The sequence below is a fragment of the Scleropages formosus genome, chromosome 19 (genome assembly GCF_900964775.1).
Source record: "Scleropages formosus chromosome 19, fSclFor1.1, whole genome shotgun sequence".
Classification (NCBI taxonomy): domain Eukaryota; kingdom Metazoa; phylum Chordata; class Actinopteri; order Osteoglossiformes; family Osteoglossidae; genus Scleropages; species Scleropages formosus.
The window spans coordinates 23,741,881-23,756,491 of NC_041824.1; the positions used below are offsets into that span (position 1 = coordinate 23,741,881).

Consider the following 14,611-nt stretch of genomic DNA (forward strand, 5'->3'; position numbering starts at 1 on the left):
CATTCTGTCGACTGAGTTTCCTGCTTAGCTTGGTAAATTGGATTTGACCGCCATCTAGTGACTCTCCTAAAATTAAACACTGTGTGTGCGCCTGTGTGTGTTTAGCACCTTGGCCCTGTTTGAGTACAGTGCAGGGTAATGCGGGGTGAACTGTTAAAGCACAAGCAAAGCCGTACCACGGTAAGGACACAGACACACACACTGGGCCGCACTGCACCATGTACAAAGTTTATTACACATTTCCCATGTGGTCATGGATCCCAGTGACCTACAACACAGATGCTACATAATATGTGACAGTTATCCTCATGGCTTCATTCAGGTGTTGACAACATGCTTGCAAGCACTGGTCTCAGAACAGAAATCTGTATATATATTGAAAACAGATCACGTTTTGTATGACCGTTTATATGCCACAAAACACAATACATATTGTAGAATCTGATGCCAAAGAACATGTTTACACTTTTTAATGGCTTGAGTCACATTTAAAAAAATATTAGTGTAAACTAATGCTAAGTGCCACATTATTAACAAGGCTAAAAAGAAAAAAGGCATATATGAGCTCCTTACATTGTGTTGTGCTGCTCCTTTACAGTCTTATTTACTTTGTTTTCACTTGGTTACTTTTGTTCCCTCCTCGGACTGCAGAAAAGCATGTTGTGTCCCCATGTCCTCTGAATCGACCACGGCAAAAGGATAATTTAAAGTTATATACGGAAGTTGAGGAACGTTAAGCACGACGGTGTAAAATAATACATTCACAAGTATGTTCTGTGTTCTATTTGATGCTAATGCCCCTTCTACAGGTGGGGGAAAAAAGACACACACAGTTAAAAGGTTTCTTCCAAGGCATCTATAATACGATATTCTTTGGAAAAGATGTAAAAATGGCAAGCAAGGCAGCACTGAAAACACCTTGAAACACCACGATCTAAAGGTGTGGCGTTTTGCACTTATGCAGCGTTACTCTTGTAAATCGACCGTTTCAATAAGTCGTCAGCTCCTTGATATCAGCAAGCGAAGACATTTGGCTTCCGAAACACACACTGAAACAACTGAAAGCTTTTAAAAAAAAAAAAAATCAATGTGAGCCGTATTTCCGACTTCTGGCGCATTGGCTCAGTGAGACTCGAACCCGCTGCCGCTCTCCAGTGCGAGTTGGACCAGCGGCCCTCACTCCACAGCGGTGGGAGATCCCTGTGAAGACAACATACATCCACACCTGGGCACATTGTTCCTGTGGACGACTCACATCCAGGCTGGGAGACAAGGACAAGGCACAAAGAATCACTGCATTTCACTTGTACTTGAGTACACAGCGCTGGGGCCTCGACACACAGCCTCAGCAATGAACACATTTCCCATTACAACGCAAGAAAGAAAATATAAAGAAATAAACTAAAAGTGCATTGAGGTGATGTGTTATTCTCAACGAATCACCGTGGGCAATTCCTCCTTGAGGTTCAAGTGTAGCGCTGTCCTTCTACATGTACATCTGGACCGGTGCCCTTTGACAATAAGACAGTTCTAAAGGAGGCATAAAATCCTCAAGAGTCTCAGGTTTCCAAAGTGTCACAAGTTACTAGTAAAATAACTACGGACGGCACCTTTTACACATTGTCAGGATTATTCCTCAAGATTCCAATTAAAGGGACGTACAATAATAAAAGCCCAAAAGGAAGCAGCACAGACGATGGCTTTGTTCCCGTGTCACTCCGGTCGCTATGGCCTGCGACTGTCAAATAAAACATTTGTTTCTACACCGTGAATCTAAAAACACGACTATGAGCAACATCTCTACGCACTCGTGATTGTTGGTATGTCCACTGAAGTTCCACATTCCACAATATAAACATCTAAGAGCTGCACTTGACTTGGCAACGCGAGACTTCAAGATTCTCACGACTGTCTTGTCATTTGAAATTTCAGTAATTTGGACAGAAACACAGTAGAGGCTCAAGGAAGGAACCAAAACATGATACGAAACAATGTTTCTTTCTAACCCTGGTCCACAAGCGCATATTTCACATCTTGAGCTGAAATCGGGAAGTTTCTCACCTCACCAGAGCGCAGACGTCCCTATTTTCAGCTGTAGCGCATTAAGCTCAGAAATGTTTCTGTATTTCACTCCTAATTATCACGTCCATCGCATCATTGCCATCTTTCCGGATACACAGCACACAGTATTGCAACATATATTGACATATAGCAGTTAAACTGGAATTTATATGTTAAAACCACCACATAACTACCAGTCAAAGACAGCAACGATGATGACATCAACAATGTAATATAGTAACGAATGTGACTGTCACTTATAGTGCTGCTTTAAAGTGTGTGAACCCCTTTGCATCCCTTACGTTTTCCAACTAAATGGTTATTTAATGAGAATCAGTGTTTTCCATGTGAAATAAGAGGTGTGTCATGACCAATTCCATGTGTTGCTTTAGAGGAGATCGTGTGTGTTGTAGAAACACACAAGTAGTGCTGGTGTAAAAATAAGTGAACCCCCAGCTGTACTGGTTAAACACAGTAGGGAAGTAGAATCAGGTGTGTAAATCAGTCATTTAGTCATTCTATAGGTTTATTTTAGGATTTACATCTTATAAGTTTAATACATACACACACACACACATATACATACATACATACATACATACATACATACATACATACATATATATAGTAGTGATAAAATATATTCACTTTATAAGTTTAAGATTTCATACAAGAACAATGACCATCCCTACAGGGGTCACATACTTTCAAGCAGCACTGTATTTTAGGCTCCACGTGTGCAGTTCTCCTGCTGGCCTTGAACAAGGTGTGTTTTTCCCACATTCTGTGTTCATCTGAGCGCTCAACTGATGACAGAACAAGAGCCGGGGGAATGCCAGTGCAGGTATACATGGTATTTCAAAGGAATGTTCGCGGCGTTTCGCTGGGAGCGCATTCTGGGTATGAATCTCTTATTCTTGGCAACCATCACTTTACGCTGCGAGATTTACTACACTAATACACTTTGTACTACACGGTTACAATAGTCCTTTCGCTATTTCTGAAAACACTCAAGTTATGTGCACTGTGTCATGTCATGCCATAGATATTATGGGCTACATCTGATCCACTTTTTAAATTAACGGAAAATTAAATAACCAACGCTCTTTTAAAACCTGTCAGCTGATTCTTACCCCCAGTTCAGTAGCAGAACTATAAAGATAGTTGTTTATAAAAAGACTGAGGTAAAATACATTTTTTGTTTTCTGTATTTTCTTACTAAACTGCACGGGTTTCTACATCAGTTATAATTAATCCAGCAGGTGACATGCAAACCTTTTTTATTTGAGGGGGAAAAAAACACTTATGAAATCAATAAATGCTACTAAATAAATACATTTTTGCTGAGTAAATTGTATTAGAACCAAATATTTTCCCCCTTTATGTCAAACAGCATTGTTTACAGTTTATACAGTTTCCAGCTAATGTATTTATTAGATTATACAGAGTAAGAGCATCCAATAAATGTTTCTGTTGTACAGTAAGAAAAAAATGGCTTTGCGGGGGTCCTGCAGTGTTACAAGAACAAAACAGTAGGTCTTCTCCCTACTCAGAACTCAGCCCAAGACCACATTCAAAGTGCAGGTACCGAGATCTGCAGCATATTTCCTGATATTTCTCGAAAAGTTGTTCGGATATGCATTCCCAATAGTGACATGCTTTAACTCGCATGCAGACCGACCCCCTTTGCTCTAACAGCCCCGCTGCCCTGCATCCTTAACAGCATTTTGAACGAAAGAACTAAATGCCAGGCATTTGGGCAATACAGAAGGGTCGTGGGATAGTTACTCGTTATCAGGTCAATGGAGAGTTGCGGTCAAAGTGTGTGCACGTGAAAGAACGTCTCGTTGTACATCGAAACCCCGCATCCGGCTCCTCGAGCGGGAGTGATCTTTCCGCGTGTCACGAGTCACATTCACTCGTCAACGGAAGTGACAACAGAGCCGGACTCGGAGACATGGAATCACTTTTACGTGACCGGTCAAAGCAATGTAGTACTGCAAGATGTAGACAACGATGAGTAAAATGACCGTGACTTCCCTCGGATTAAGGTCAGAGACTCGTTATGGGATGTCCAGCTAGGACCTCCAACTGCACTGAGCGTAGCCCAAACTCCTCAGCAGTTATGCTGGATGCTGCCAATCAGAAGCACAAGCATCTTGCGAGGAACGCAGTGCTCATCCTCATTGGGACCACTTACATTTCCTGGCCCACTTCAGGCCAGGGGTGCTGCGGGGGCTCTACTTGGTGCCTGACCACCCCCTATCTGTGAGCGGTCCCTCTCCAGCCGTCGAGTGAGGCGAGTGGCCACAGGGGGTGCAGAGGTCGGAGTCGGTGTCGGACTCTCCCTCAGCGATGTAGGGCCGGACCTTGGCGCACAGGGCCACTCCGCCGAAGTAGCCGCCGCTGAGGAAGTCCAGGTTCTCTCTGGACTGGGAGATGCTGAAACCACTGAAAGAGCGCTCCAGCTCCTCGTGGTCCACCGAAGGGATGGACAGAGATGTGTCACTCTCCCGCAGTGCGCTGTCCTGCTGCTGCCGCCCATCCTCAGGCGCACTACCCCGGGTGCTCGCATTGTGCCCTCCGGACGAGCGGTCGTGGGCTGGAGGAGGGGGAATGCGCACCAGGGAGGGGTCCCCCACGGGCGAGCTGCCCAGGCTGCGCTGGTGACACTCGCTTATGGGATGTTGATGCCAGGAAGTGGACGGGGGGCAGTGGCCATGGGGAGCTACAGCTGTGGGCAAAGGTTCAAAATTCTTCTGGCCTGAGCTGCTGGAGCGAATGATCTTGGTGATGGAGCCACTCTTCTCCATCTGCTCTCTGCTCTCCACTGGGCTGTGGTAGGGCGGCGCTGGGTCAGGCTCTTTGGATGCAAAGTAGGCGTCCGTCTCCGACTGCGGGATGCCCATGCGCTGCACGTAGATGTTCACCAAGAAGTCTAGCTTCCTCTCCATGGACATCACCTGTCAGGGAGAAAGGAGGTCTGCTCCACAGCCCTGAAGACGAAGCCAGACAGCAGTAAGAGTTTGCCTTACCTGTTTCTCCACCTTCCCCAGACGTCCCATCATGCTTGGGTCCTCTGGAATTTCTCCCTCTGCTGTGCCTTTTGGTCGGTCTTTATCTGCTATCTGACCACCTCTACCAACAATCTGGTCAACTCTACCAGTTAGGAAAAAGGCAGCAAGTGGGATGAATCAATGCATTTTTAACAAGCCAACATACATAAATGCCGAAGGTGAACCTCTGCCAGAGACCATTCAGTCGAGAAAGGCAATTCTGAATTTAAAAGCACGTTTCATTATAGACAACTTCAATAAGCGCCAAATGATACTTTCACGGAGAATTAATAAAACACATCTGAGACACCCAAAAAAGTACAAACGCTGAAAACACAAACAGAATATTTAAAAAGGGTGTACTGACACACAGCAGGGGAAGAAAAGCCACCAACTGTTCAAAACTAATATTTTCCAGATTAGGATTTAATTCATCGTAGTTTCTGTGCTGCGAAGACGGTATTAGTACACTGTCTCAGGTTGGCCCAGATTGAATTAGACATTTGCTTAATTTTAAATGCTATTTATAATCTCCTTTTGACAATGGCTTTTAAAAATTGAATCGTGGCCAGAAGTCAGTTAAAGACCAGCGCGAGATCTTGAGCAGATATTATAGCTAATGTACCATGAGGACATCATTTAGCACAAAGAAATAATCGAGTGGGGAGGTTCCCTGCAGCTGCTGATGCACTGGCTTTGCCAACTGAGAGAGCTGCAGGAGTGCACGTGGCAGGGTGTGGCGTGGCGTGGCATGGCGTAGTGGGGGCGGCGGCAGTGGAATCGGGTCCTCTCAGGGACAGTTCTCAATGGCCAAGCTGTGAGCATGGAGGGTAGAGTGGAGTGGGGACGTGCACCGGACAACATGGAAATGGAGAGGCAATCAGCAAGCCTTTCAAACGCTCGACAGGCGTCCTCTTCTCACGCCTGCGCTCGGCAACGCATGGACAGCGCACGGACAGCACACGGACAAAGACCCACGCAAACAACAGATGAGCGTTTCGGTGCATTCCGCTCGAGTACGATCGCCGGGCACTCGGCTACTGGTGTGACGAGCATCGGCCAGACTATTTTAGGGTGGGCCGTTACTCCATCTTGGGCGAGCGCGTTAACGGAGAAGCGCGATCCAACCCGAAGGGCTGAAACAGACACAAGTCGACAGTGGGGAAATGCGTTGTGGTGCAGGCGCCCCGCTTGTCCAGCCACGAACCAGTTCGGCTTCAAGAGACGAGGCGCGTGATGCAAATGGAACGGAGAGGATGTGCCGGAGTGACGTGTGCATTTCCTGCCATGCTTCGTTAGCTTCATGCCAACATGCATTAAGACAACAGCTCAACTTGTTGAGCCCTGCTGCTTGTGGTCAACAGACATCTCATCGCACGGTGAGCTTTTCAGTGCACTTGCAGGCAAACCAGCTTAACCAGTTTTTTGTTCGGCTACATGTCCGGCTGCCTACAGTCACTCTATAGGCTTTTCATGTATCGCGAGGGGTTTTCATCATCAGGCAGGGCTGGATCATGGGTTGCTCTGAAGCTAAAGAACAGACACACTAAAGGTGGAAGCTTCCTTAATTGCTCTTCTAGATTTGAGATTTTAGAAGGACGAGACGTACATGCACGTGTCACGCGTAAAACCCTCCCTGGTTGCGGCACCAAGACTTAGAAGGGAGACGTTCCGAAGAATCGGCAAAATAACGCAGTAACTCGTAACTTGGGCGAAGGATGCAAACAAAAGCCAGACCTTCTCGGGGTGATGGTACGTACGCACTGCCATGTAGCCCGAATCAAAAAAGGTTACTTTGCTTTTGGTAAACAGAAAGAATGAAACTATCTGAGAAGAGAGATGCATTCTGGTGAGTCCTAACCTAGGAGAGTATTGGGGTGACTCTTTGGTTCCTTTGGTTGCATACTTCTTATGGCGGGGAGTTGAGAGTGGAGGGGGGCCCACAATCATATCTATCCTGGCAAGGCAAATAGAGAAGACACGAGCACAATGTGTAATGAAGCCAGACATGAAAGTTGACAGACAAACATCAGATGAACCAAAAAGGAGAACCAAGACATGGACAAATAAGTGGAAATATATTCCATACACAACATCTGACAATTTAAACAGCAAAATTATTTGCTTTGTATTTCCATGTTTCCATTGCAAATTTCCAACATTTTATTTGCATTGTAAATACTGGAGTGCTGTTCACACTCATCAATCCATTATTGCTCAATCTTTGCAATTCTGATAGCTGGAATATATTTACATATATGTGTAACCATTTTGGGAACCCACAACATATATTCAGTACTTATTTGGTTGGCCCCTGTGGTGAGAGATGAGCATTCAGTGAAAATGCCAAAGAAGAGGAAGAAGGATGACTGACTCCCTGTCAGACTACTGAAGTCATCTGGATGGCCACCATGGCTCATGACACATGGATTAACTGTCTGTCTTTGGCGTACACTACTTATTAGTGCCAACGGCTGCCAGAAGGTCAGATCAAGGGAACTTGAACGTAAGCCGATTTTCACACTGTGCTTACCACAGACACTCAATGGTTTGTGCCCTTTAAAAGTGAGACACCCCCCCTTTTCCGTCTTGCCCCTAAAATTAGTAACTGATAATGAGCCCAGTGCTCACGCTCCTCTCCTCCTTGCCGCTTTGCTTTTTCGTGAACACGTTTTGAAATAAGGCAAGATGGAAGGTAAGGACTCAATAATTTGAGAGTTAAAGTCTAAGGATAAGACCTGTATGAAAAGTACTAGTCATTCCCCACCTTAAGGATGCTGGGCCACTTTGCCACATAAGTAAAACATATAATTTGTGAAGGAGGACCGCAGACGGGCAGGGAAATGCGTCGTCGTAGGGAGAGCTTCAGGAACACCGGACAGGAGCTGGGGTGTACGTGTGGAGTACAGCCACCATGCGGGGTTTTACAACCAAGTGTCACGTCCTGTGACTGCCCAGGAGGCCAGCTGATGCCAAGCTTTGGAGGAAAAGGGGTGGTCATGGGACAGGAAAGGCTTGAGGGCCTGGATGAATATCTTGCCTTGACTGTAGATTTTTGATCCGTGCCAACATGTCCAGGTGGCCTGCTGAGTACTGCTCTATGACATCCATCACGTCATAAGGCCTCAGGCTTTCCTTGAACTTCCTCTTGGAGACCATGAACCTCATAATGCTGAGGGAAGTACATGTTGCACACATGAATACTTTGACAGCACAAAACGAATTTCCACCTTTTACTGCCATACTTCATACCTCAGACATCTCATTTAAATAATTTATTACTGTTGATAGGGGGCTTATTACTGACAGTGCTACCATAGAGTCAAAGCCAACTCATAGTAACCCCTCGCATGGTGTAGGGAGGGAAAGGAAGGGGTTTCCCAGTGCCGCCTTCTGTGCATATTTGCAAGGTCCAAACCCTACACCCCGAGCTGGATTTTAACCCTACACCCATTGAGCAGCAGAGGAACCGCAAGGTACTGACATCACCTGCTGCATCATCGTATCCCTGTATCACCTTCAGGAATGCTTTAAACATAAGCCATTAACCCCAGAATTCTATGACGTTATCTGTGAAGCCAGGCTTTCATTCAGTTACCCTAAGAATTACACGTTTACATTACCAACCTAGTCAGATTTTCACAAGGACCACCGAGAAGCTCTAGGTAAGCAAACCCATTTCTGCTAAGGTCCTCCAGCCTGTAGGGGGAACTGTTGCTGAAGAAATTTTATGTAGACTTACCACACAGCCCTTATTGTAACTTTGAGACCTGGAGTCAAGTCCTGTGTAACAAATTCACAGTGGCAGCTCTTGTTGTCATCTACAATATCTTCTCCAGGAAGGCTGGCTTCTACAAAGCAAGAGAAAGAGTTTACAAACCAACCTCCTGGGGTTGACAGGGATTGTGAGCAGCCACCTCTGAACCTCTGGACATTCAAGATGCATGTTTGGCATGGAACCAAATGAAGTCAAGGTATGGCCATTCGCTTACATACCCCAACTGTGGGGTTTGAGCTCACAGGGGCAGGTACGTGACACTCTGTGGTTAGTCATGGGCGCAGAGGTGTAACGGAAGCAGCGCTACCACAGTAGGTGTTTCAGAGACTAAGGTTTCACCTGTCCACTGTGGCCCAAAGCCATGGAGGCATTCCGTGATACAGCCATGGTGCTGTCAGGTGATCAGTTTGGCAGGAGGCAAGAACACCGCCAGGTGCTGGGCCTCTACTGTCACCTGTACCTCTGTCATATGGAGTTTTATACACGTAATCTGCAGTTGGACCTCTACAGTGCAGGCCACACCCCTGGAACCGAAATGTGGCTCTCAGACAAGTGCAGTTTACGTGTATATCAAGCAGAAAAGCTGATACAGGAAGCTTAAAGGCTTCGGAGAAGAAAAATGAGTTTGTCAGCGAGTCAGCAATGCAATTAAAATAACGTCCAACGAGCAGCTAGCAGTTGCCAGTGTGAAAGCATCTGATGGAACTTTACAGTAGTTGGCACTGTGGGTTCTGCTTTGTATTTTTTTTTTTTTGGTTTTTTTTAAACACTGACAGAGTAGCTGCAAAAATATGGGAGGAAGTTTAGTCTACGTCATACCCGTCAGCTCAATTTTTGAAACGAGGCATGGAATTAGTTCTGTACATTGATCATCTAATGAGAGATGCACAGTGTCTTCAGCAAGTATTCACCCTCAGACTTTTTACATATAGTTCTGCTTAAACGTGAGTATAAAGAAATCATTACTCCCCCCAACTAAATTTTGCAAAACAAATTTTTTACTCTATTTTTTTCTACCATAATGAAAACGTTACTTTCGATTCTAGCAGGGGGCGTGGTGGAGCAGTAGGTTTGGGGGTTCAAGTACTGCTTGGGGTGCCTTGAGATGGACTGGCATCCCATCCTGGGTGTGTCCCCTCCCCCTCCAGCCTTGCGCCCTGTATTGCTGGGTTAGACTCCGGTTCGCCGTGACTCCGCTCAGGACGAGCAGTCTCAGACAACACAAATGCAAACTTTTGAATCTCAAAATCCACCTCCAAGCCCAATGCTTGGCAAACCGGTCCTGGTGAGTCTGTACAATCACCCTTTTCTCACCTGTCAAACACAAGGCGTTGGTGAGCAGCAGATTTTCAGATTCAAGCATGAAATTTGAACTGGTTATTCCAGAACACTGACCAGCTTGGTTTAAATTCATCCCTTTGTGGTTTTGTTGGGTGTTTTGGGTTGTCAGCAGACCTCTTGAGTGAAAGAGGTTCTCCTGCATGACATGCGTTTGTCCTGATCTGTCTTGTCCTTGATCTTTTCAGTAAGTTAAATCTGCTGCACCAGTAAACATAGATAGTCAACTGCTCTGAAAGAGAGAGCACAGTCTACTGGATATTATTATTAACCACTGCTTAACTGACAACTTTTTCTAACTCCACTACAGTATTAGGGTAGTGTACCGAGCTTCTTACCATTATTTACCATTTATAGAGCTAGGTCATTTTTTACTGGAGTTTAGGGTTAGGGTTAACTGCCCAAAATGAACACTTAATGCATTTCCTGTTTGGCCTTTACCCTTATCCAAAGCTTTTTACAACTGTTTACCCATCTATACAGCAGGGTATTTATACTGTAGCAGTTCATGACTCAAAGGCAGTTCAGCAGCAGGATTTAAACCAACAGCCTTCAGGGCAGAAGTCATTATCCCTAACTTATTACCAACTGCACCATGATGAGAAACCCCAGACACAAAGTAATGTAGTGGGGTTGAATACTTTCTAACGACGCTGTGCATTGTTTCATACAAAACAATGAGAATTTAAAAATTTAAAAAAAAAAAAATTAATTGAAATTTTCCCAAGGTTCACTGATGATATCGTCTTGTGCGGGACCTATTTTGAACTGACCGATGCACTATGTTCAAGGGCATAGCTGTAGTTCAGATCATTCAATCCTTCCCCCCCCCCCCCAAAGAGCAACTGCAAATCAAATGTCAGAGCCATTGCTTAGTACAAACAAATGTATATTTAAAATAGTACTCCATATGACGGCTTCTAAGGTGGTACCTGCCTGTCTATTATTCATATTCTTACTCATTTTGGTGAAGCAGTATATGATACATCAGCACCTAAGTTCTCTGTCAGAATTCATAACGGACAACAATGCACTTCACTGTTGTAGTAGGAATAATAATGATCCTGGAACGCGTCATATTTATAGCACAGCATGTGTATCCATAACACCTCATATGATAAAAGCAAGAATTTCATAATCATGCAGTTAAAAATTGGAATTTAAAAAAAAAAAAAAAAAAAAAAACTAGGTTTACAGAAAAACGTACAGCTTGTCTTTCCTACAAAGCTTCTGAATCAAATATTAATGTTACGACTTTGTTTCTTTGTGCGTCTCAAGTGCATGAATATATGAAATAAAGTAATGTACAGTAAATCAAAAACAAAGCAGCACATAAATAGCCTCCAGAACATAATGGAAATAGGAACAGAAGTTAACAGGTGATCTGAGGTCTAGCAAAGGACCAGCATGTTCTCAGTGTCCATGCAATATAGTGCCTTGTCGGGAACATAAGCAAGGGGCCACGTTTTGGAGCAACTGAAACTCTTCTCTATCAGCTTGAGGGGTTTCATGGAGGAGGACAGAACATGTATCAAATGGATGTGGACTACAGAGGACTGACATGGCGCCCCAGGGAGGACCTTGTGCGGGCCGAGCCACTTCAGTGCTCCGTAGTGCGGCTCCGCAGGTGGCCTGCGGCTCCGAGTCAGTCCGGGGTTGGACAGCGTTCTTCATGCAGGTGACAATGCAGGAAAGGCAGCCACGGCTCTGGGTTTGCTCGCATGGGCTGTCATTCAGTACCGTGGCGCGATGAGCCCTCCAAAGTGCTGATGGAATTACTCTACTGCCTCACATGCATGGCTGGCTTCATCTAGCATTCTGACAGCTAGTGCCCTTCTGCTCCATACTATCATCCCCCTTGCACATGTGGACATATTCTTACTGATTAACCCCTCAATTGCTGCAAGGAAGTGAAAAGGAGAGACATGAAACAGAGGCAGTTAAAGAACCATGAAATCATCATTTAGAAATGACTGTACAATGACAAACAGGGTCATTTCCAAACAAGCTTGAGATATTACACAAAAATCAAAGTGTTTCTTCAAAAAGATCTCGTCCGAAACGTTTCTTTTGTGGACCACGTGAAGTTGGTTTAGCCATACTTCTTGAGCAGTCGTAGCTAAAAGGCCAGGCAGGTTGTCCTTAGGCATGTTGAGTTCTCAAAGTTTTGTTCTGAGGAAGAGGTACATTGACAGAACGGATTTGAATCAAATCTTGGTGCAAATCTTACATTTCATTTGTTGTGGGGTCAAAATATATGAGAGATGAGCATTCAATAACATAAATTTAATAATAAGTGTTAAAACGTTATAAAATGTATAAAAACATATCACCAGCACCAATAAAAATGGCAGATTTTGCAACCAACAGATGCGGGAACCAAAAAACTATGAACATATTTCTGTGAAATGGAAAAACTGTCATGTACCTTTTCCAAACCAGATGTTTTACCCCTAGAGCAGAAAAACATTGAAAGCAACTTTGCAATTAAAAGAAAAATAAAGCTATTTTAGGTTTATTGCACAGGAGGTCCTGCTTTATCATACAAATACAGAAAAGTGCTAGGCACACCAAAAAAAACCCAGTAATGTTATCTTTCCCGTAAGAAATTATAGGAAATGACAGATAAAAGACTGAAACTAAAAGACAAAGTTATACAGAGCTAGTCAGCTTTTCATCCATTTGCTCAACTATTATAAATACATGGAGTGAATAAATATCTGGGTTAAACAGTAGGCAGGGCTTGCACGTGGCACGAAGAAACACACGATGCACAACATTAGGGGCAAAGAACAAAGTGATGCGCTGCGTATTGTGTCGGACAGCATGGGGACGCACCTAGTGCTCCAGTCAATCACATTTCATTTGTCTTACCCATCTAGCCTAATCTTTACTGCATTTCATACACTTACTGTACTTGGGTCAATCATTTTTACCTGCACTTGAGTGGAAACGCTGCCTGTGCACTCTTTGTCCACATGCTGCCCTTTACTCCTAGTGTAAAGTCACTTACCCACCTTTGTCACACTTATTACTGTAAAATAGCCTTTTAAATGTAACATATCTCAGCGTGTCATTAAGCTTTATAAAAGTACTGTTAAATACTACACATCATTATGCTGAAACTGTGTATAGAGTACTTAATTGGAGTCTTTGATACCTCTTGGCAATTGTTTCATTTTAACTGCTCTCTATTGTACTTGTAAATAGTTGCAATGTGAATACTGATTTAGTGTAAATTTGTTTTATATTTGATATTATAATCAAACTGTCCATCGTTACACAGTTGGTTCTTCATAGTTTCAGAGAAGAGAATGAAAGAATTGATCAAGTATGGGTATTAGTACTGGATTTCCAAACAATCTGGTATTAAGAACTCATCCTTATGTCCAGCAAATATGAATAACATAGAAATCATATACTTAGTATCCATGCTCACTTGTAAAATGAACCGGCACATTTATGTTTCAACAAAATCTTTAAAAGCTTTATATATTTAAAAAAAAAAAAGAAAAAAAAAAAAAAAAAAAAAAAAAAACCAGTAAGGGATTGTTTTCCGGAACCATGCTGACTCATTAACCGTGGTACATCCAAAGTGCTCTCCTGGCAGCTGTCCATCTAACATATAAGTGTCTAGAAGCAGTAAAGAACCATGGTATTCCTACATGGAAAACTAACAAACTGACTCTTTAGCGAACATGGAAACTGAGCATTTCGGACAATGACTAAAGGTTTTCTAATTGATTTTCAAAAATAAATTGAATTTTCTTACATGTGTATGAAGGGCATCTGAATGTATATATACAGTATGTACAATATACACTGCTGATTATTGGGAACTGGTATCTGTTTATGCTTTACACTAATATGTATTATGGGACACTGCCACGTTTGTTTCAGGAGCTCAGTCTTCCTTGATTTTACTGAAAGGGTTTCAAGAACAACTATGTGCGGCTATTGGCCTATGTATTTATACTCTTCATTAGGCAGAGAAAACACCTTATAAGAAAGTCAACAAGAAGTTTAATTTTATCCAGAAAGTGAAAGTGTAATAAACCAATGGGTTAAACAGTGATAACCCAGTATTATTATTATTAATAGTAATAATAATGTTAGTAACAAAAGGATTAGTACAACATCGCACTGATATTCTGAAAAAGAAGGTAAACACATGTTCAGAACAGTATATTCTCTGGTTGTCAGCTGTGCCACAGTTTTTACTGTACAAAGATGAGAAACCACGCAATGCAGCCAATTGCCTGACCTGGTGAGCTCTTCAATCTGAAATCTTCATCCTGCATCTCAATCAGCACTTTAGAACGGCACCAAACAGAGAAATGAAAAGGATCTGGTGAGGACTGGGCTCTTCTATATAGAC

The 14,611-nt window shown here is 43.5% G+C and overlaps 1 protein-coding gene across 5 annotated transcripts in view; it reads right to left on the minus strand.

Moving 5' to 3' along the window:
- Nucleotides 1-2,748: 2,748 nt before the first annotated feature.
- The window catches only part of LOC108932562 (potassium voltage-gated channel subfamily KQT member 2-like), a 42,324-nt gene continuing 30,461 nt past the window's right edge, over nt 2,749-14,611 (minus strand). The window contains exons 13-18 of one of the 5 annotated variants that reach the window (XM_029246197.1): nt 14,498-14,545; nt 8,860-8,968; nt 8,158-8,289; nt 6,979-7,074; nt 5,097-5,220; nt 2,749-5,024 (exon numbers count right to left, since the gene is read on the minus strand). In XM_029246197.1, the coding sequence (XP_029102030.1) occupies nt 4,302-5,024; nt 5,097-5,220; nt 6,979-7,074; nt 8,158-8,289; nt 8,860-8,968; nt 14,498-14,545 (1,232 nt within the window). In that variant the 3' untranslated portion in view covers nt 2,749-4,301. Of the gene's footprint in view, nt 5,025-5,096; nt 5,221-6,978; nt 7,075-8,157; nt 8,290-8,859; nt 8,969-11,408; nt 12,134-14,497; nt 14,546-14,611 lie in introns of those variants that run through there. The other 4 variants (XM_029246198.1, XM_029246194.1, XM_029246195.1 and 1 more) reach the window with 4 other exon arrangements.